General features: G+C 42.3%; 1 protein-coding gene across 5 annotated transcripts in view; it reads left to right on the top strand.

Annotated features, from left to right (window-relative positions):
- The window catches only part of KPNA1 (karyopherin subunit alpha 1), a 155,641-nt gene that overhangs the window by 89,092 nt on the left and 42,367 nt on the right, over nt 1-24,182 (top strand). For 3 of the 5 annotated variants that reach the window (XR_012664966.1, XM_048819948.2, XM_048820000.2), the window contains exons 8-12: nt 8,299-8,436; nt 15,064-15,163; nt 16,792-16,955; nt 20,617-20,695; nt 22,767-22,892. Coding sequence is in view for 4 of the 5 variants with exons in the window: in XM_048819948.2 (XP_048675905.1) it covers nt 8,299-8,436; nt 15,064-15,163; nt 16,792-16,955; nt 20,617-20,695; nt 22,767-22,892 (607 nt within the window). In the remaining variant the exon portion in view is untranslated. Of the gene's footprint in view, nt 1-8,298; nt 8,437-15,063; nt 15,164-16,791; nt 16,956-20,616; nt 20,696-22,766; nt 22,893-23,104; nt 24,047-24,182 lie in introns of those variants that run through there. The other 2 variants (XM_048819983.2, XM_048819991.2) reach the window with 2 other exon arrangements.

Here is a 24,182-nt window from a genome sequence, read left to right as displayed (position 1 = left end):
CTGGGGGACCCAGCCTACCCCTTGCTCCCATGGCTCATGAAGCCGTACACAGGCAGCCTGGACAGCAGTAAGGAGCAGTTCAACTATAGGCTGAGCAAGTGCAGAATGGTGGTAGAATGTTCCTTTGGACGTTTAAAAGCTCTCTGGCACTTTTGCTGACTAGGTTATACCTCAGTGCAACCAACATTCCCATTGTTATTGCTGCTTGCTGTGTGCTCCATAATATCTGTGAGAGTAAGGGAGAGATGTTTATAGCAGGGTTGGAGGTTAAAGCAAATCGCCTGATGGCCGATTTTGAGCAGCCAGACACCAGGGCGATTAGAAGAGCACAGCTAGGCGCGCTGCGCATCACAAAGGCTTTGCTTGCCAGGCTATAGTGTGACAGCTGTGTGTGTTTCTCCTTGCTACAAACCCACCCCCTTTCTTGATTTTAATTCCCTGTAAGCCAACCACCCTCCCCCCTTCGATCACAGCTGGCAAAGGAAATAAAGTCACTATTGTTTTGAAACCATTCTTTCTTAATTTAAAAAAAAAAAAGGGAAATAATTGATAAGGTAGCCCAGGTGGAGTGGCTGAGTAGGGATTTAATGCTTTCCTGGCCTCTGCCACTCAATGCCTCCATGCATTCAGCTGTGCCCTATCAGTGCGTGAGGACTGCATGAGCTTGGAAAACATGTCATCGTGAGTGCGTTTTTTTTCCTCCGTCTAATCTGCGATAACCTCATAGATGGAGATGGGGGTGGGGGGCATAGAAACATTTGCACCTGGGGGGAGATAAAAAGGGAGAGTAAAATTTAAGATACATTTCTGAGAACAAAAGGGAGAGTCTTTCACAGTGAATCAAGCAATTCACAGCAGACAGCACACATGCTTTAGGTACAAGGTTGCATTTTACCTTTTATATTGAGCGCCTGCTGGTATGGTGACACATCACAAAGGGCTGGGCAACAGAATTCGGTTTCCAGGCAGCCATGGTAAGCCTTTTGGTATGCAGGGTTGACTTCTTCCACCTTCATAACATGTGGGAATGTTTTCAAACTTTAGCGCCATCCTTTCCCATAGCAAGCAATTTCGGTTGGGTTTGCCATTTAAAAGGAGGGGCTATGGTTTTCGGGTGGATGTGCAGCAGACACCTCCCCGCATTCCATCACATGGCTATTCTCTAGGGTGATTCCTTCACCCCTCCCCATGCCGCTTGGCTATTCTCCAGGATGATCCCTTTTAGCCAAGCGCAAACAATCCAGCATGAACGGGGTCCTTTTACTGTTCCCTTACAAAAATTCCCCTATTTCAACCAGGTGACCATGAATGATATCACTCTCCTGAGGCTAACACAGAAAGATATAGACTGAACATTGCTTGAATGGGACCAAAACCCAGGACCATTCGCTGCCATGCTTTGTGCTGCAATGATTCCAGACTACTTGCTACTGGCTTGGCATGGTAAAGTGGAGGACGAAATAAGGCAGCGCTCCCCAGAAACCTGCAAAGGCTTTCAGAGTACCTCCAGGAAAGCTTCATGGAGATGTTTCTGGAGGATTCCCACTCCATCCCCAGACACGTTAGCAGAGTTTTCCAGAAGCTGTACTGGCCGCGAATGCATCCCGATTCTTCAGAGCAAATCAAACATTAATCACTATTGCTTTTAAACTCTGTACTGTAGTTACAAATCTGCACTCACCAGAGCTGTGGGCTCTGGCTTCAGGGTCGGGGATCTCGCCTTGGGAGGGTATTGGCTCCAGGATGATGAAAAGGTCGTGGCTGCCGGGGAGAACGGATTCACCGCCTGCCTGCTGCACTTTCTCTTCCTCATCCACTAAATCCTCCTCCATATTGTGTGAGACTCCCCCCTTGCAGGTGTCCACGGACGGTAGTGGTAGGGGTCCCCCCTAGAATGCCATGCAGCTGATCATAGAAGTGGCATCTATGGGGCTCTGACCCGGAGCGACTGTTTGCCTCTTTGTCTTTTGGTAGGCTTGCCTGAGCTCCTTAACTTTCACGCGGCACTGCTGTGTGTCCCTGTTGTAGCCTCTCTCCATAAGAACATAAGAATGGCCATACTGGGTCAGACCAAAGGTCCATCCAGCCCAGTGTTTTGTCTACCAACAGTGGCCAATGCCAGATGCCCCAGAGGGAGTGAACCTAACAGGTAATGATCAGGTGATCTCTCTCCTGCCATCCATCTCCACCCTCTGACAAACAGAGTTTAGGGACAGCATTCCTTAACCATCCTGGCTAATAGCCATTAATGGACTTAACCTCCATGAATTTATTCAGTTCTCTTTTAAACCCTGTTATAGACGTAGCCTTCACAACCTCCTCAGGCAAGGAGTTCCACAGGTTGACTGTGCGCTGAGTGAAGAAGAACTTCCTTTTATTTGTTTTAAACCTGCTGCCCATTAAATTCATGTGATGGCTCCTAGTTCTTATATTATGGGAATAAGTCAATAACTTTTCCTTATTCACTTTCTCCACACCACTCATGATTTTATATATCTCTGTCATATCCCCCCTTAGTCTTCATAGAATCATAGAATATCAGGGTTGGAAGGGACCTCAGGAGGTCATCTAGTCCAACTCCCTGCTCAAAGCAGGACCAATCCCCAATTAAATCATCCCAGCCAGCGCTTTGTCAAGCCTGACCTTAAAAACTTCTAAGGAAGGAGATTCTACCACCTCCCTAGGTAACGCATTCCAGTGTTTCACCACCCTCCTAGTGAAAAAGTTTTTCCTAATATCCAACGTAAACCCCCCCCCCCACTGCAACTTGAGACTATTACTCCTTGTCCTGTCCTCTCCTACCACTGAGAATAGTCTAGAACCATCCTCTTTGGAACCACCTCTCAGGTAGTTGAAAGCAGCTATCAAATCCCCCCTCATTCTTCTCTTCTGCAGACTAAACAATCCCAGTTACCGCAGCCTCTCCTCATAAGTCATGTGTTCCAGACCCCTAATCATTTTTGTTGCCCTTCGCTGGACTCTCTCCAATTTTTCCACATCCTTCTTGTAGTGTGGGGCCCAAAACTGGACACAGTACTCCAGATGAGGCCTCACCAATGTCGAATAGAGGGGGACGATCACGTCCCTCAATCTGCTGGCTATGACCCTACTTATACATCCCAAAATGCCATTGGCCTTCTTGGCAACAAGGGCACACTGTTGACTCATATCCAGCTTCTCGTCCACTGTCACCCCTAGGTCCTTTTCTGCAGAACTGCTGCCTAGCCATTCAGTCCCTAGTCTGTAGCGGTGCATTGGATTCTTCCATCCTAAGTGCAGGACTCTGCACTTATCCTTGTTGAACCTCATCAGATTTTTTTTAGCCCAATCCTCCAATTTGTCGAGGTCCCTCTGTATCCTATCCCTACCTGCCACCGTATCTACCACTCCTCCTAGTTTAGTATCATCCGCAAATTTGCTGAGAGTGCAATCCACACCATCCTCCAGATCATTTATGAAGATATTGAACAAAACCGGCCCCAGGACCGACCCTTGGGGCACTCCACTTGACACCGGCTGCCAACTAGACATGGAGCCATTGATCACTACCCGTTGAGCCCGACAATCTAGCCAACTTTCTACCCACCTTATAGTGCATTCATCCAGCCCATACTTCTTTAACTTGCTGACAAGAATACTGTGGGAGACCGTGTCAAAAGCTTTGCTAAAGTCAAGAAACAATACATCCACTGCTTTCCCTTCATCCACAGAACCAGTAATCTCATCATAGAAGGCGATTAGATTAGTCAGGCATGACCTTCCCTTGGTGAATCCATGCTGACTGTTCATGATCACTTTTCTCTCATGTAAGTGCTTCAGGATTGATTCCTTGAGGACCTGCTCCATGATTTTTCCAAGGACTGAGGTGAGGCTGACTGGCCTGTAGTTCCCAGGATCCTCCTCCTTCCCTTTTTAAAAGATGGGCACTACATTAGCCTTTTTCCAGTTGCCCGAGATTTCCCCCGATTGCTATGAGTTTTCAAAGATAATGGCCAATGGCTCTGCAATCACATCCGCCAACTCCTTTAGCACTCTTGGATGCAACACATCCGGCCCCATGAACTTTTGCACGTCCAGCTTTTCTAAATAGTCCCTAACCACTTCTTTCTCCACAGAGGGCTGGCCACCTACTCCCCATGCTGTGTTGCCCAGCGCAGCAGTCTGGGAGCTGACCTTGTTCGTAAAGACAGAGGCAAAAAAAGCATTGAGTACATTAGCTTTTTCCACATCCTCTGTCACTAGGTTGCCTCCCTCATTCAGTAAGGGGCCCACACTTTCCTTGGCTTTCTTCTTGTTGCCAACATACCTGAAGAAACCCTTCTTGTTACTCTTGACATCTCTTGCTAGCTGCAGCTCCAGGTGCAATTTGGCCCTCCTGATTTCATTCCTACATGCCCGAGCAACATTTTTATATTCTTCCCTTTTCCAAGCTGAAAAGTCCTAGCCTGTTTAACCTCTCCTCATATGGGACCCGTTCCAAATCCCTCATCATTTTAGTTGCCCTTCTGTGAACCTTTTCTAATGCCAGTATATCTTTTTTGAGATGAGAACACATCTGTACACAGTATTCAAGATGTGGGCGTGCCATGGATTTATAGAAGGTCAATAAGATATTCTCCGTCTTATTTTCTACCCCTTCTTTAATGATTCCTAACATCCCATTTGCTTTTTTGACTGCCGCTGCACACTGCGAGGATGTCTTCAGAGAACTATCCATGATGACTCCAAGATCTTTCTCCTGATTAATTGTAGTTAAGTTAGCCCCCATCATATTGTATGTATAGGTGGGGTTAATTTTTCCAGTGTGCATTACTTTGCATTTATCCACATTAAATTTCATTTGCCATTTTGTTGCCCAATCACTTAGGTTTTGTGAGATCTTTTTGAAGTTCTTCACAGTCTGCTTTGGTGTTAACTATCTTGAGCAGTTTAATATCATCGGCAAACTTTGCCACCTCACTGTTTACCCCTTTCTCCAGATCATTTATGAATAAGTTGAATAGAATTGGTCCTAAGGACTGACCCTTGGGGAACACCACTAGTTAGTTACCCCTCTCCATTCTGAAAATTTACCATTTATTCCTACCCTTTGTTCCCTGTCTTTTAACCAGTTCTCAGTCCATGAAAGGATCTTCCCTCTTATCCCTTGACAACTTAATTTACGTAAGAGCCTTTGGTGATGGACCTTGTCAAAGGCTTTCTGGAAATCTAAGTGCACTATGTCCACTGGATCCCCCTTGTCCACTTGTTTGTTTGACCCCTTCAAAGAACTCTAATAGATTAGTAAGACATGATTTCCCTTTACAGAAACCATGCTGACTTTTGCACAACAATTTATGTTCTATGTGTGTCACAATTCTATTCTTTACTGTTGTTTCAGCTAATTTGCCCGGTACTGACGTGAGACTTACCGGTCTGTAATTCCCAGGATCACCTCTAGAGCCCTTCTTAAATATTGGCGTTACATTAGCTATCTTCCAGTCATTGGGTACAGTAGCTGATTTAAAGGACAGGTTACAAACCATAGTTAATAGTTCTGCAATTTCACATTTGAGTTCTTTCAGAACTCTTGGGTGAATGCCATCTGGTCCTGGTGACTTGTTACTGTTAAGTTTCTCAATTAATTCCAAAACCTCCTCTAGTGACACTTCAATCTGCGACAATTCCTCAGATTTGTCACCTACAATGGACGGCACAGGTTTTGGAATCTCCCTAACATCCTTCTTCATGCCCTGTGAGATTATGGCATATATATTAGCATTTCTTCTTTTTGATAGGAGTCCGGCTTGGACAGATTCTTGTCCCCATACAGCAGTCAGATCCAGTATCTCCCTTTCGGTCCATTCTGGAGCTCGTTTGCAATTCTTGGGGTCTGCATGGTCACCTGTGCTGCTGTGGTCGCCACGCTGACCAAACAGGAAATGTAATTCAAAATTTCTTGGAGCTTTTGCTATGTACCTAGCTAGTGCATCGGAGTTGAAAGTGCTGTCCAGAGCGGTCACATTGGAGCACTCTGGTATAGCTCCCGGAGGCCAATACTGTTGAATTGCATCTGCACTACCCCAAATTCGACCCAGCAAAGTCAATTTTAACGCTACTCCCCTCGGCTGGGAGGAGTACAGAAGTCGATTTTGAGAGCCTTTTAGGTCGACAGAACGGGGTTGGTTGTGTAGACTCATTCATTTTAAAATCGACCTAACACAACTAAATTCGACCTAATCTCGTAGCGTAGACCAGGGCTTAGACTATCCAAGTGTGTCTTGGACTGTCATTGTTTTATCTAAGAAAAATCCACCTGAACAGGTTAAAGCTCCTTCTACAGGCTCAGGCAGCCTGTATGGCCCATGTGGATAACATTCCCATATCAGAGTTGTGTAGGACAGATCAACACCTTTAACATTTATTGTTCTCTGATGTAAGTATGCATGTTGGACACTTTTTTTTGTAAGGCATTCCTATACTCACTCTTCACGTAGGCCTCCTGTGGCCTGCCTCCTACTAGTAGGGAAACTCTGTTTTAGTCACCAAGAGCAGAATATATAAACAATAAATAAATAAAAACTAACAGTTACTTACCTTGCAGTAATTAGTTCCCTGAGATGCTTTAAAAGAGCTGGCTGAGGCACTTGTCGGGCCGTTAATGTTGATTTTCAGTAAGTCTTTGAGCTCTGGAGAAGTTCCAGAAGTATAGAAGAAAGCTAATTTTGTGTCAGTTTTTAAAATGGTACATGGTAAATTATAGGCCTGTTAGCCTGATGTTGAAAGCTGGCTGTATTTTAAAGAAGCGGCACAGGAACAAACCATCCCAATGTGCAGAAAGAATAGCAAATATGGCGGGTGACCAGCTGGGCTTAACAGTGAAATCTTCGGTGAGCTTAAACGTAAAAAGGAAGCTTACAAGAAGAGGAAACTTACTGAGAAGACTAGGGAGGAGTATAAAAATATTGCTCGAGCATGCAGGAGTGTAATCAGGAAAGCAAAAACACAACTGGAGTTGCAGCTAGCAAGGGATGTGAAGGGTAAAAAGAAGGGTTTCTCCAGGTATGTTAGGAAGAAGAAAAAGGTCAGGGAAAGTGTGGGACCCTTACTGAATGGGGGAGGCAGCCTAGAGACAGATGATGTGGAAAAAGCTGAAGTACTCAATGCTCTTTTTTTTTTTTTTTTTTTGCCTTGGTCTTCACAGACAAAGTCAGATCCCACACTGCTGTCCTGGGCAGCACAGTATGGGGAGAAGGTGAGCAGCCCTCAGTGGTGAAAGAACAAGTTAAGGACTGTCATGAATATAGAGAGAAGGGTAGCATAAAATCCCTCCTTGGCAGCTATATTAAATTACCTTAACTGTAAGGGGTTAAGTAGTTCAAATAACCTAGTCAGTACCTGACCAGAAGGACACATGAGAAAAGAAGATACTTTCAAATCTGCGGGGGGGAGGTTTTGTTTGTGCTCTGTTTGTTGTTCCCTCTCCGGATGGAGGAGAAGCCAAGCAGGTACAACATCTCCTGAAAATATACTTGGAATAATCCATCTAACTTCACACAAATTGTAAGTAGGGCAAGGAAATGAGTTAGGTTATCTTTTCTTTTAGCTTGTGAATTTTCCTGTGCTGCAGAGATAGTTTTATTCCTGTTTTTGTAACTGTGAAGCTGAGCCCAGTGGGGAATCCTCTGTGTTTTAAATCTTTTTATTATCCAGTAAAGTTACCTTCCATCCTGATTTTGCAGATGTGATTTTTATTTTTTTCTTTCTAAATAAAGTTCTTCTTTTAAGAACCTGATTGATTTCAGTATCCTAAAGACAAAGCGTCTGGTCTGTGCTTACATTGTTAAGGCAGCTGGTTGGTAGTTTATTCTCAAGCCTCCCCAGGAAAGGGCTTGAAGGGGCTTGGGGGGATATTTTGCAGGGATAGGGATTCCAAGTGACGCTTCCCTAAATTTTTGTGTAAATCACTTGGTTGGTGGTGGCAGCAATACTGTCCAAGGACAAGGAAAGGAATTTGTGCCTTGGAAGTTTTAACCTAAGCTGGTAGAATATAAGCTTAGGGGGTCTTTCATGTTGGTCCCCACATCTGCACGCCAGAGTTCAGAGTGTGTGTGGGAAAACCTGACAAGGACTATTTAGAAAAGCTGGACATGCACAAGTCCACGGGTCCAGATCTAATGCATCAGAGGGTATTGAGGGAATTGGCTGATATGATTGCAGATTACCTTTGAAAGGCCATTACCTTTGAAAACTCATGGCAATCAGGGGAGGTCCCGGACGATTGGAAAAAGGCTAATATAGTGCCCATTTTTAAAAAAGGGAAGGAGGAGAACCCAAGAAGCTACAGCCACACCTTAGTCTCTGGAAAAATCATGGAGCAGATCCTCAAAGAAACCGTTTTGAAGCACTTGGAGGAGAGGAAGATGATCAGGAACAGTCAACATGGATTCACTGCAGGCAAGTCATGTCTGACCAACCTGATTGCCTTCTGTGATGAGATAAGAGGCTCTGTGGATATGGGGAAACCGGTGGACGTGATATATCTTGACTTTAGTAAAGCTTTTGATACGGTCTCCCACAGTATTCTTGCCAGCAAGTTTAAAAAGTATGGGTTGGATGAATGGGCTATAAGGTGGATAGAAAGCTGGCTAGATTGTCGGGCTCAGTGGGTAGTGATCAACAGCTCGATGTCTAATTGGCAGCCGGTATAAAGCGGAGTGCCCCAGGGGGTCCGCCCTGGGGCCGGTTTTGTTCAACGTCTTTATTAATGATCTGGATGATGGGATTAATTGCACCCTCAGCAAGTTCGCAGATGACACTAAGCTGGGGGGAGGGGTAGATATGTTGAAGGGTAGAGATAGGGTCCAGAGTGACCTAGACAAATTGGAGGATTGGGCCAAAAGAAATCTGAGGAGGTTCAACAAGGACTAGTGCAGAGTCCTGCACTTAGGACAGAAGAATTCCATGTACAGCTACAGGCTGGGGACCGACTGGCTAAGCAGCAGTTCTGCAGAAAAGGAGCTGGGGATTACAGTGGACGAGAAGCTGAATATGAGTAAGCAGTGTGCCCTTGTTGCAAGATGGCTAATGGCATATTGGACTGTATTAGTAGGAGCATGGCCAGCAGATTGTGGGAAGTGATTATTCCCCTCTATTCGGCACTGGTGAGGCCACATCTGGAGTATTGTGTCAGTTTTGGTCCCCCCCATGTCACGTTATTGACTTGAACTGGGACCATATCGAACATGGTTGCAACCAAGGTCCTGTAGCGGCACCAAATCTTGTATAAAGGGGGTCAAATAAGGTGTCTAAGACAAGATTATGGTTTGCTGGTTATGTTTGTGATCTATATGCATGTATCATTTTTGTATTTAAAGATATAAGTATTGGCTCTATACTGTCTGTATTTCAAACGTGTGCTATGCTTCTGGGTGACACCCCAGACAAGTTGGTGAGGCCTCATCTGGAGTACTGTGTCCAGTTTTGGGTCCCACACTTCAAGAAGGATGTGGATAAATTGGAGAGAGTCCAGCGAAGGGCAACAAAAATGATTAGGGGTCTGGAACACCTGAGTTATGAGGAGAGGCTGAGGGAGCTGGGATTGTTTAGCCTGCAGAAGAGAAGAATGAGGGGGGATTTGATAGCTGCTTTCAACTACCTGAAAGGGGGTTCCAAAGAGGATGGCTCTAGACTGTTCTCAATGGTAGCAGATGACAGAACGAGGAGTAATGGTCTCAAGTTGCAGTGGGGGAGGTTTAGATTGGATATTAGGAAAAACTTTTTCACTAAGAGGGTGGTGAAACACTGGAATGCGTTACCTAGGGAGGTGGTAGAATCTCCTTCCTTCGAGGTTTTTAAGGTCAGGCTTGACAAAGCCCTGGCTGGGATGATTTAACTGGGAATTGGTCCTGCTTCGAGCAGGGGGTTGGACTAGATGACCTTCTGGGGTCCCTTCCAACCCTGATATTCTATGATTCTGCCTAGCCAGCTTGATGGCCCATTAAGGGCCATCAGCTATACAACTGACCCATTGAAAGAAGGCAGACACGCCTTGTGACTCAGCAAGGTATGCAGGGACATGCCTATGGACAGAACTCTGAGGTTTTTCCATGCCATGTGATGGACAGCTTGTCTTTGGAACAAAGAAAGAAAGACCACATGGCAAGAGAATATAAAAAGCTGCTGCAGCTCCTCCATCTTGTCTTCAGTCCTGCTTCTTACCTCTGGAGGAACTTTGCTACACTGAAGCTTTGAACCAATGACTGATGACCCATCCTAACTGTGGATGTACTCCAGAGACTTGATTTCAACCTGCAGTTTATTCAATCACTGCTGCAAGCCTGAACCAAGAACTTTGCCATTACTGTATGTAATTGATTCCATTTAACCAATTCTTGGTCTCATCTATATCTTTTTCCTTTTATGAATAAACCTTTAGATTTTAGATTCTAAAGGATTGGCAACAGCATGATTTGTGGGTAAGATCTGATTTGTATATTGACCTGGGTCTGGGGCTTGGTCCTTTGGGATCGGGAGAACCTTTTTTCTTTTATTGGGGTATTGGTTTTCATAACCATTTGTCCCCATAACGAGTGGCACTGGTGGTGATACTGGGAAACTGGAGTGTCTAAGGGAATTGCTTGTGTGACTTGTGGTTAGCCAGTGGGGTAAATCCAAAGTCTTCTCTGTCTGGCTGGTTTGGTTTGCCTGAGAGGTGAAAAAACCCCAGCCTTGGGCTGTAACTGCTCTGCTTTAAGCAATTTGTCCTGAATTGGCACTCTCAGTTGGGTCCCACCAGAACCACATCTTTACACCCCACTACAGAGGGGATGTGGACAAATTGGAGAGAGTCCAGCGGAGGACAACGAAAATGATTCAGGGCTGGGGCACATGACTTATGAGGAGAGGCTGAGGGAACTGGGGTTATTTAGTCTGCAGAAGAGACTAGTGAGGGGGGAATTTGATAAGAGCCTTCAACTACCTGAAGTGGGGTTCTCAAGTTGCAGTGGGGGAGGTCTAGGTTGGATATTAGGAGACACTGTTTCACTAGGAGGGTGGAGAAGCACTGGAATGGGTTACCTAGGGAGGTGGTGGAATCTCCATCCTTTGAGGTTTTTAAGATCAGGCTTTACAATGCCCTGCCTGGGATGATTTAGTTAGGGGTTTGTCCTTCTTTGAGCTGTGGGTTTGACTAGATGACCTCCTGAGGTCTCTTCCAACCGTAATCTTCCATGATTCTATCCCAAGCAAGATAATGGAGTGGCCGATAAGGGACTTGATTAATAAGGAATTAATGGCAGGTGATGTAATGCAAATTACCACAGGTTTATGGGAAATGGATCTTTTCCAACTTGCTATCTTTTTTTGATGAGATTACAAAATTGGTTGATAAAGGTAATAGTGTTGATGTAATATACTTAAACATTGTAAGGCTTTTGACTTGGTACCACACTACATTTTGATTTAAAATCTTGAACACTATAAAATTAACATGGCACACATTAAATGGATTAAAAACTGGCTAACTGATAGATCTCAAAATGTTTGCAGTGTTGTTGTAGCCATGTTGGTCTCTTTCACCAATGGAAGTTGGTCCAATAAAAGATGATATCTCACCATCCAAGTCTCAAAATGTAATTATAAATGGGGAGTTGTTATCAAGGAGATGTTTCCAGTGGAGTCCCACCAGACTCAATTCTTGTCCCTTTGCTATTTAACATGTTTTGTCAATGACCTGGAAGAAAACATAAAATCATCACTGATAAAATTTGCAGATGACCCAAAACTGGAGGAGTGGAAAATAATGAAGAGGACAGATCAATGATTCAGAGCATTGTGGATCACTTGGTAAACTGGGCACAAGCAGTATACATTTTAATACAGCAAAGCGAGAATGGTTAAAGATTAGAAAACATGCTTTATATGATAGACTGAAAGAACTCAATCTATTTTGCATAAGATAGATAAGGTTAAGGGGTGACATATTTACAGACTATACATCTACATGGGGAACAGATATTTAATAATGATCTCTCTAATCTAGCAGAGAAAGGTATAACATGATCCAATGGCTGGAAGCTGAAGCTAGACAAATTCAGACTGAAAATTAGGTGTAAATTTTTTAACAGTGAGAACAGTTTACCAAGGATCCTGATGGATTCTCCATCACTGACTATTTTTAAATCAAGTTTGGACATTTTTCTAAAAGATCAGCTCTAGGAATTATTTTGGGGCAGTTCTATGGCCTGTGTTATACAGGAGGTCAGACTAGATGATCACAGTGGTCCCTTCGGGCCTTGGAATCTGTGAATCTATATGTTGTCCACACAGATTCCACAAACTGCCTTCCATACCAGCTAACAGGAGTCCTGTTTCTAATCGATGGAATTCTTATAGGTGAAGGAACAGAGTGCAGATTCCAATCACCCCACTCTAAATTGTCCTCTACTATGGGGAACAAGAGGGCACTCAGGCCACATGCATGATCCAAATATAGACTGCTGTTCTAAAGAATCAGATCTTCCTTGCATGGGGCATATGTACACCAAGAGTGGAATGACCACACATCTCGAAAAACCACATTTACTATTCTTTTGTATTTGAGAGAGCCTAGGCCAAGCCACATATGTTAGAATTATAGACTTTAAGGTCAGAAGGAACCATTATGATCATCTAGTATGACCTCCTGCACAACATAGGCCACAAAACCTCACCCACCCACTCCTGTAACAAACCTCTAACCTATGTCTGAGCCATTGAAGTTCTCAAATTGTGGGTTAAAGACTTCGAGGTGCAGAGAATCCTCTAGCAAGTGACCCGTACCCCACGCTGCAGAGGAAGGCTAAAAACCCCCAGGGCCTCTGCCAACCTGCCCTGGAGGAAAATTCCTTCCCAACCCCAAATATGGCGATCAGCTAAACCCTGAGCATGTGGGCAAGACTCACCATCCAGACACCCAGGAAAGAATTCTCTGTAGTAACTCCGATCCTACCCCATCTAACATCCCATCACAGACCATTGGGCATATCTACCGCTAATAGTTGAAGATCAATTAATTGCCAAAATTAAGCTGCCCCATCATATCATCCCTTCCATAAACTTATCAAGCTTAGTCTTGAAGCCAGATATGTCTTTTGCCCCACTGCTTCCCTTGGAAGGCTGTTCCGGAACTTCACTCCTCTGATGGTTAGAAACCTTTGTCTAATTTCAAGTCTAAACTTTCTGATGGCCAGTTTATATCCAATTGTTCTTGTGTCCCCATTGGTACTGAGCTTAAATAATTCTTCTCCCTCCCTGGTATTTATCCCTCTGATATATTTATAGAGAGCAATCATATCTCCCCCTAGCCTTCTTTTGGTTAGGTTAAAGAAGCCAAGCTCTTTGAGTCTCCTTTCATAAGACAGGATTTCCATTCCTCGGATCATCCTAGTAGCCCTTCTCTGTACCTGTTCGTTTGAATTCATCTTTCTTAAACATGGGAGACCAGAACTGTACACAGTATTCCAGGTGAGGTCTCACCAGTGCCTTGTATAATGGTACTAACACCTCCTTATCTCTACTGGAAATACCTCGCCTGATGCATCCCAAGACCACGTTACCTTTTTTCACGGCCATATCACATTGGCGGCTCATAGTCATCCTGTAGTCAACCAATACTCCGAGGTCCTTCTCCTCTGTTACTTCCAAGTGATGTGTCCCCAGTTTATAACAAAAATTCTTAATCCCTAAATGCATGACCTTGCACTTTTCACTATTAAATTTTATCCTATTGCTATTACTCGAGTTTACAAGGTCATCCAGATCTTCCTGTATGATATCCCGGTCCTTCTCTGTATTGGCAATGCCTCCCAGCTTTGTGTCATCTGCAGACTTTATTAGCACATTCCCACTTTTTGTGCCAAGGTCAGTAATAAAAAGATTAAATAAGATTGATCCCAAAACCGATCCCTGGGGAACTCCACTAGTAATCTCCTTCCAGCCTGACAGTTCATCTTTCAGTGTGACCCATTGTAGTCTCCCCTTTTAACCAGTTCCTTATCCACCTTTCAATTTTCATATTGATCCCCATCTTTTCCAATTTAACTAATAATTCCCCATGTGGAACCATATCAAATGCCTTACTGAAATCGAGGTAAATTAGATCCACTGCATTTCCTTTGTCTAAAAAAATCTGTTACCTTCTCAAAGAAGGAGATCAGGTTGGTTTGACACGATCTACCTTTTGTAAAACAATGTTGTATTTTATCCCAATTAGCATTGACCTCAATGTCCTTAACTACTTTCTCCTTGAAAAATTTTTCCAAGACGTCTTTGAAAAGGAAACACATTGTTCTCCTCCCCCACCTAATCATTACTCATAAGGATGTAGTTACAATGAATAATGCTGATAGATTAAAAGTGAAACTTTGGCACAACAATGACTTGTTTAATTAAAACAGATTCCACTTTCATAAAGATCCTGTTTGTCAAAGTAGCGGTTCAGTTGCAGTTCTTGTTCTTTGTGAAATTTTTTAGCTGGCTCAAGCTCTGTCAAAAATCTGTTGGCATAGAACTGTTCAGCCAGTTAAAGAGCACAGTAGTTGTTACTTTCACGAAGACCAGGATTGGTATGTAATTGTTCATATTATTTTAGGAGTGGTAGAGCTATTGAGCCAGCAGAACTGTTTCATGAAGAACTAGATCTTTGACACGATTGATGTTGCATTTTTTTGAAAGATCCTGTTCGCTATAAGACCATTAAGTCAGTTGAGGAGCAGAGCTCCTAAACCAACTGAAAACTTTCATGGAGATCCTGATCTTTAACAAAATTGCAGTTATTTTTCAAACGTCATCTTTGACACAGCATAAATGCCGCTGGACTAGCAAAATCCACAGGGAGGGGCTCTGCAGGCAGGGAGCATGTGTATGATTCTTATTTCACCAGTGACACATGTTTAATGTAAACTTTCTGAGCTGGACTTTGGGCCACCTTAAATGCTTCTTGCACCTGAAATAACACTACTATAGTGTGCTTTGTTCTTGGACTGAGTTTAGAAGTAAAGACCTTGATTGTTTTGTTTTTTTTGTTTTGTTTTTAATGTTCAGATTACTTTCAAAACAGAACCGTCTCACCATGACCCGAAATGCTGTGTGGGCTCTATCAAACCTCTGCAGAGGGAAGAATCCTCCTCCAGAGTTTGCCAAGGTAAGAAATGTGTTAAAGAAATCAAGGATTTGAGAGGTAGTGAGATGATGTCCATGAATAAGGAAGAAAGAAAGGCATTGTGGTGTTTAGTGCGAAGCAGCAGAAACATTTGGGATTTTCAAAATTTCTCTTTGAACAGACTTCTTACAAATCAGGCTTGTTTTTGAGTGTGCTTGGTGCTGTTGAAATGTGTATAGATTGACAGCTTTGGAAGTAAAGTTCTTGATTCATAGAATCAGGTCCAGCATATAGTCAGCTGCAGTGCAAGTTTCTCCCATATGTACTGTCCTTGCTAGTATGTCTCACCTCTAACATGGACACCACCTCTAGAAAAGAGAGGGAGTTCATTTTTCATGATCCAGTTACTCTTTGCCCTCTTGCTGAGACTATCAACAAGCGGGGGAGTGAATTAGCACCAACTGAAATGGTGGGGTTTTTTTGTGATGTGGAGAGCTCTCCACAAGGAACTAAAATGGTACCTCCAGGTCCACCTCTTAGATAACTGATAGAGGTGGGGTTTTTGAATGGTTAGTATTTTTCAGAGAAAGGTATTTTATGAAAAAATCAGTTTCCAAACCAGTCCTGCTAACCTAGTACATGGAATGAAGACTTGCTATCTTCTGGAGATCAGTTATTTTTACTTAATGTACAGAAGAATGTTCGTTCTTCCACAGAGAGTTTGGGTACCTTTCCATGATTTGTGCATTCTCCTGACAGAACTCTGCCTCACTTGTAACCGTCAGTTCTGTGGAGCCTGGCTGCAACTCTCAAATTCCTTAAACTCGAGTCAAGCTTCTCAAGCAGAGCACCAATTATATGAGTGTCTGATGTATATTGGGGGGGGGGTGGGGAGGTTGTTGATGATGGAATGGGAAGTATTGAACAAACTGTCTGCAATCCTATCCATTATGTCTTCAATACTGTGTCATACCTATTTGCACTGAGCAAAGTCTGGCCTTTACTATGCACTCATAGTAATAAGTGGTATGTACACAACATGCATCTAGTTTGAAACAGGAGGAGCAATCAATACTGGGAGGGCTTCATAAGGCACTGCCACAAGTGATACAGGCAGGATGGTTGCCGAGTTGCTTAGTCTAACATCAGGAAGTTGTGGGGTTCTGCATGGATGTATTTAAGACCTCTCTCTAATGCCACACTGCTTTGAGCTCATGTCATTTTACTTATAGTCACTCAAACTGGCCCAGGTCTGAAAGCGGATGGGACACTTGTACTAGTCTGGTGACTTTGCTGCTGGATGGTCCAGGGCCTGACAAAGCATTACGGGGCACTATCGATAATAGCTGCAACTTGTGCAGAGCTGGAAACCATATAACTGATTCTGAATGTCACACTGCTCCCAGTTTCTCCCGTGGTGATATTTGCTGCTGCATGTCTGACCATGTCTGCACTTCTGAGGTTGAAGCAGAATTCACTCCTGCTTCCCCATGAAAATTGGACACTGCATGGAAGTATTGATTTAGGTTCTCCACGTTTTCCAGAATGAGTACCTGCATATTCTACTGCTCAGTAGTCAAAAACAATACTTGCTTTTAGAATACTTCTCCCAGCTGTCTTGGCCCTTTGAATTCAACTGTTCATACATCTGCTTTTTCTACTTAATGTAGGTTGCACCTTGTCTGAGTGTGCTGTCCTGGTTGCTCTTTGTCAATGACACAGATGTGCTAGCAGATGCCTGCTGGGCCCTGTCATATTTGTCTGATGGACCTAATGATAAAATCCAAGCTGTGATTGATGCAGGAGTGTGCAGAAGACTTGTTGAGCTGCTGATGTAAGAACTTCACTTTTAACAAGCGTATTACTCACTGTTACCTCTTTACACTTTCCTCACAGCTCAGCTTCCTACAATAGTAAGGTTAGGTAGAATTTCTGGAACAGTAGGGTTAAACAGTCATTTTCCTGGCTTAAAGCCAGCTTGTTCACCTATTCTACAGTCCCTGCTCTTCTCAAAGGCTGCTGCAGAAGAGCCATCAATAGCAAGTAGGTGAACTTGAGGGCTACAGACCAAGAGCAATTCTCAGACTTTGTTGCTACTTTTCTTGTGCAAGAAATTGGGGCATGGGAGAATTGAGGGGATTAGGATTTGAAATCAGCTTCAGAACAAAGGGGTTAAAAGTTGGGATCAACATTTTCAATCCTTGGTGCCCAAAGTTAGACTTCTAAATCATGTTCTTCAGACCCCGAAGTAAAAGTAGACTGATTTTTTCTGAAATGCAGACTCCCTGCAGCTCCCTTTGGCTTTAATGGGAGTTGTGGGTGATGAGTAATTGTATACATTTTGACTTTTTATTTTGGTACCTATATATGGACTTAGGAGCCTGGTATTAGGCATCCAAGTTGACAAATTTATGCTGAAATTTTCAGAAAAACGTTTAGTCTTCCATACTGAAACAGTTTAAACAGTTTCTAGGGTATAAACAATATCTTTAAAAAAAATAACTTGATTTTGAAAAATAGCTTTTTAAGGTTCCGTTAAAACTGAAATTTGGTACAACAGTTTATTTTATACTGAAGTTACAAAAATGGGACTTAAGCCAATTCAGTCCATACTCATGTTAGTCTATTCTCTAACCTTCAAGACATGACTGCATTAATACAAAGCCCTACAAAATGTGTAAAGAGAGAGAATGTACAACTCTCTTGCTAAAATGGCTAGAGGATAACCCAGTAATAAACAGAACCTAATAATCACTTATTAAGAATGCAATATGAGAGAAAATGACTGAAAAAGTTGCTACTTACTATTTTCTTTTTGATGTCTTATAATTAGAGGAAACGGCACCATTTCTACTTTTGCTCAGTTTGATCTTCAATAAAATGGTACCATTGATCAATCATAAATATAAAAAATAGTCTGTGAAACATCTGGAAAAACAAGTATAATTTGTTCTTTAAGAATGATCTAAAAGTTGACAAGGTAACCTGATTTCCAGTCATGGTTCATGCCAAAATTGAACTGAACCAATAGTGTGCCTTTAAAAAGGAACATGTGGTTCAGGAGAAGAAACAAAGCAAAATCTCCTCTGATGGAAGCAACAAATGCATTAAACTTAGGGTAAAGAATAATTAATTGTAAGCTGCTTAAAAATGTTCTTGCTGCAGCTCTCATCTGTTCTTAAACTTTTCTCAAATATGCATGATATGTTTTCGATTCACTTCTCCATAAATACATAGATGTGGTAGTTGGTAAAACCCTGATTTAAATACTTTAAATTAGTTTCCTGACTTTTATATTGAGCAGACACACAAAATGGCCAGGAATAACGGCAGACAGCTCAGCCTGTGGAAGTGTAATATTAGACTAGTTTCATTCTTTCATAAAAAGGATATTGATTTTGCATATCAGAGAGTCTTATACAATTAAGCTCTTAGGAATTATAAAATATTTCCTAGAATTTTCTCCGTCCTATTAAGGGCCATATCACCATCCTCTAATGATGGAATCTCTAAAGAATGAGAGAAGAGATACAGAAATTTGAGAATTAATCAAACTTTATCAGAATTAACAATTTCAGGTGATTTACATGCAGATAATTTCCTAAGGTCCCTGCCACTCCAACAGAAATTGTGTTAATAGGAGGACATTTTGCTTGCCAGAATGTGGTCCACTTGAAGATATAGTCATGAGCCATTTATTTTTTGTGTATTCTGAGTAATTTGTCTGGTGTTAAGGGGAAGAGGGAAATTCAGTTTCCTATTAAAAGGAAATTCCAATTTACGCTCAGTGACTAATAAAAGCAGAAATAAAACCCTCCTAACAATTAAAAAAAAAAATTCTAAGAAACTAGTGACCAAAAATTTTGTGTACTGAAGTTGCCCTTAGAGATGAGATATTTTTTTTTTTGTAATTAGTTTATTTTGTGCATTTGGCAGCAGTTTGCGTGCAGTCAGTTTCACTGTTTCCCTTTTATAGCTAGTAAATTATTTTCCATGCTGTGAGTATTTCATACAGCAACAAAGGAGAGAAAAATACTGTAAATAATGAGGAAAAAAACTGATTGGAGGACTTGGGGTCAGGTATAATATCTGAAACTAGAATCATAGAATCGTAGGACTGGAAGGGACCTCGAGAGGTCACTTAGTCCAGTGCCCTGCACTCATGGCAGAACTAAAGTATTATCTAAACCATCACTGAAAGGTGTTTGTTTAACTTGCTCTTAAAAATCTCCAATCATGGAGATTCTACAAACTCTCTGGGCAATTTATTCCACCTGGACAGTAGGGAAGTTTTTCCTAATGTCTAACCTAAACCACCCTTGCTACAATTTAAGCCAAAAGCTTCTTGTCCTATCCTCAGAGGTTAAGGAGAATAATTTTTTTGCCCCCTCCTCCTTGTAACAACCTTTTATGTATTGAAAACTGTTAGCATTTCCCCTCTCAATCTTCTCTTCTCCAGTCTAAACAAACCCATTTTTCAGTCTTCCCTCATAGGTCATGTTTTCTCGACCTTTAATCATTTTTGTTGCTCTCCTCTGGACTTTCTCCAGTTTGTCTTCATCTTTCCTGAAATGTGGCACCCAGAACTGGATACAGTACTCCAGTTGAGGTCTAATCAGAGTGGAGTAGAGCAGAAGAATTACTACTTGTCTTGCTTACAACACTCCTGCTAATACATCCCAGAATTATGTTTACTTTTTTTGTAACAGTGTTACACTATTGACTCATATTATATAAGCACTTTAATTACACTTTTAAAATTAACTAGATTTCAGATGACTGATTTTCAGAGGTTCTGAGCAGCTCCTATCCATTAAAACTGTGGATGTTCAGCACTTTTGAAAATTAGTTCAAAAGCTAACAGGGTTCCTTTAAGATTTTCACCCTACATTTTTGAGACAAGATTAAATCAAATTTCTAAACATAATAGTCGTTATCAGTTTATCTGGAAATTTCCTTTTGGTTTCGATAAAGTTGTCAAGGAAAAATACCGCTACCACAGTGAATTATTCTTCACCAAATTTATATGTATTAGATTTTAACCTCTGAGAGCTATGTTTCATCATCATATATCTACATTGTAATGGATTAGACAGCCATCGCCAAGAACCTAAAGTTAGGTTCCCAAGTCAAGGAGAGGAGCCTGGGTGCTTGGTGTTCTTTGAAAACCAGGCCACTTTTTCAGGTGCCTTTAGAGTTTAGAGTTAATAGTCTAAATTGAGGCACTTATTTTTTAACATCATGGCCAATGTGTTGGTGGTTGTGTTTTGTTTAAAGCCTGTGCTCTAGTTAAGTGTTAGACATTTAAAAGCTATTAGTTTCAAATCAAAATGCATTTTAGCTTGTCTCTAACTCTAAAACATATTCAGTAATTTCAGTCAAACTTGGCAGGAGAATTCTCCTAGGGCTAGCAAGGTGGCAGTGGGTCCTGACTAAAGGGTGGAGGTGCAGATACTTTTGGGCTGCTTAGTCTAAGTTTTTGCTTTGAATTGCAGGCACTGTGACTACAAAGTGGTATCTCCTGCCTTACGAGCAGTTGGGAACATTGTGACAGGGGATGATATCCAGACACAGGTATGGCCTCCGCTGCTACTGTCTTGTAATACCATCTTTCTTTCTCTTAGTTAGTGGGGGTAATTTATATACTCACAAGCCTCTATGTTTTCCCTTTATTAAAAACTGTCATTTTTGGAACTCAAAAAGGGAACTGATTGCAGCAGAACATGTTTTTCAAGCTCTCACGCAAACCTCCATCACTGCATTCAGTCCTGACCATGCTGTTCCAATCTTGGGTTCCCATATAGGTATGCAGATACTGGTCAGTCTTGACCTACAGCACCCTCTGAGTATTCCTGTTTTAGTATTCCCAAGCAAAAACTACCTGTTATGCTGAATTTTGTGGTGGTTCTATGATGTGGCCTAATGTCCTCCAAGTTCTAGGTTGAAAGCATTCCTTTTTCTTTGTGGTCTGTGCCAAAGCTGAAACCTAGGTTCCTAACCAAGTGATTAGTTCACTGATGACATATTGTGTATGAGAATACATCATTTTTGATACATCTTCTTCAGTCTCATAACACTGAGTTCGGGTAGGAAGACCACGTAATAGCAACCAGAAACACTCTGCTTCAGTTTAACAGAAGTAGTACTTGAGACAGTTGAGTAATCTTTATAATTGTCACAGTGCATTATTTATATCTCGTATCTGAGGGTTATGTTAACATTGTTGTATTTAACAACCAGCTTCTTTCGTATATAATTCAGTCACAGAAATCTATTCTGGGGGGAATCATGGTGTTCACAACTGGAATCCAGGAGTCAGGTATAGTGTGGCATCAGGCCTCACAGGCTGTGACAGTGAGGCAAGGAACTAGAGAGCCAAAGAAATGCAGAGCCTGTCTGTTTAAGGAGTCTCAGTGCAAAAAGAAAACCAATAAAAAAACAAACAAAACCTCCTTCATGTTCATTAGGGCCACATTTGGATCCAGGACCTCATATTGTGCTAGGTGCTGTATAAATACAGTAACTTCTCACTTAGTCATCCCGGTTAACGTTGTTTCGTTGCTGATCAATTAGAGAACATGCTCGTTTAAAGTTGTGCAATGCTTCCTTATAACATCGTTTGGCAGCCACCTGCTTTGTCCACTGCTTGCAGATAGAGCAGCCCGTTGCAGCTAGCTGGTGGGGGCTTGGAACCAGGGGGGACCGGCAGCCCCCCCATCAGCTCCCTGCTCCCCTAAATTCTCTGTGCGGCAGTCACCCAGCAGGCTGTCAATTGCTGGCAGTTCAGCTGTCCCTTCCTTCCACCACTGCCATGTGCTGCTCCTGCCCTCTGCCTTGGAGTTGCTCCCCGAGCCTCTGCTTGCTGAGAAGGGGGGCTAATGTCAGGGAGTCCCTCTCCCCCCTGCTCCTGCACCCCGCTTCGCCATCTTCCATAGAGCAGGGGACACACACAACAGGGCTCAGGAGGGAGAGAGCTTCCTGGCAGCAGCTGCGTCTCAGCTTGCTGATCTACTTAACACGCATGCACACACTACACACACACACACACACACACACACACTGTGTCTCTCTCTGTCTGCCATGCTGTCTCCCCTCCCTCCATTCGTCCTGCCTTCATTCCCTGGGAAATATCCCACCCTCTGACTTCACCACCTCAACCAAGCTTCACAATCATTGCTGTGTACCACTATTAAATTATTCGTTTAAAACTTACACTGTGTTTGTGTGTGTATATAGTCTTTTGTCTGGTGAAAAACATTTCCCTGGAACCTAACCCCCCCCCCCCATTTACATTAATTCTTATGGGGAAATTGGATTTGCTTAACATAGTTTAGTTTAAAGTTGCATTTTTCAGGAACACAACTACAACGTTAAGTGAGGCATTACTGTACGTATTGAACACATGGTCCCCGCACTGAATCACTTAATTTTTCTGTGCATCAGTTTCCCTGTCCATAAAACGAGGACAACACTTAACAAGGGGATTAATTACTATTTTGTGAAACATTTTGGAAACATCTGGTGAAAAGTGCTAGATAAATGTTAGTAATTGTCTTTTCCTTTTAGGGATTACCTGTGTCAAATGGCTGTCTATTCTAGACACAGTCTAAGCGTGCTCTCTCTCGCTCTCTCTTTTTCTCTTCAGGTAATTCTGAATTGCTCAGCTCTGCAGAGTTTATTGCACTTGCTGAGCAGCCCTAAGGAGTCTATCAAAAAGGAGGCATGTTGGACAATATCCAACATTACAGCTGGAAACAGAGCCCAGATCCAGGTAACCTACCCAGCTATGTTCCTTTTGTGATCTTTGGCCCACAGTCTAGGAGTTTATTTCATCAACAATCAGGTGGCATTGCTCTTATAGTTTATATGAAGAGAAGCAGGCTCATGACCACCCTGTATTTGTGGAAGGCTTTAACAATGCTGCCATCTCTGCTATAGAATTTGTTAGCTTAAAACATTTCAAACTTTTTTTTTCAAATTCAGACACTTGAGACGGGAGGAAAAGTTATGCCAGAAGAAAGCAAAATGCTATTAAATGCAAGAAAACAACATGGCTACAAACAATCTGGGAGAAAGCCCGATCAGCAAACTAAACAAAAAACACCAATCCCCTGTGATCTCATCCCCTCAACACCCAGTGTGTATAGATACTCCCAAGCAAATGTATATAATAAATTTGAGATGAACAGCCAAATTTTGGTTAAACACACAAACACTTCTTTACTTCACCACCTTATCTGGAAATCCACTCTCTCAAATACTTCCTTAATTTCTTCTTGTCTACATTCCCTCAAAATTCATACCAATGACCATTGTACCTCATTTTGGCCTATCCAGCTCAACTAAAATCAAAATAATTTTTTACCAAGATATTGAAAAGCACTGACCCTCAAGCTGAGGATAGTCCCCTCCCTGAGTCTCTCAACTTTTATTACCATACTGTGTTCAGTGCTACTGTGTAGGAACAAATGTCATTTAAAGGCCATGTCTACACTACAGAGCCTGTGCTGGCAAAGCTATATCTGCATAGCTATGCTGGTATAGGCCCCCCCACCTCCCCAGAATGTAATTGCAGCATATACCAAGAGGAGGATAAGTCCTGCTGGTATAGTAATACCATCTTCTCAAATAACATCAGCTATGGTGACAGATGCACTCTTCTGTCAGCATAGTTGTGTTTACCCTGGTGATTCTGGTGGCTTTGAGCCTGGGGTTAGGGCTGGCCCTCAGGAAGAACTCTCCAGAATTGTCTGCCTCCAATCTGCACTTGTAACAGACTGCAGGTCTCACTGCGGATTTAAAAAATATTTTAAACTAAACATCTCAAGTTTCCTCATTGGCTTTGAGGTTTTTGTCTCAAAACTGCCTGTGGCAGATGGCAATATTCTACAGTATCCTGAATAAACTTTATTGAATTAGGTTTAATACCTCTGGGGTCTATTTTATTAAAAATACAATTGTTTGTGTTGTTGTAGGATTGTATGCAGCTTTTCTAGGGACATGACTAATGTAAATGTTAGGAATGTCAGAGGACTGTTTGGGACAATATGTGTGAAGTGGG

The sequence above is a fragment of the Caretta caretta genome, chromosome 1 (assembly GCF_965140235.1).
Source record: "Caretta caretta isolate rCarCar2 chromosome 1, rCarCar1.hap1, whole genome shotgun sequence".
Classification (NCBI taxonomy): Eukaryota; Metazoa; Chordata; order Testudines; family Cheloniidae; genus Caretta; species Caretta caretta.
Note: the sequence above shows the minus strand (reverse complement) of the source record. Positions and strands in the feature narration are given on the sequence as shown.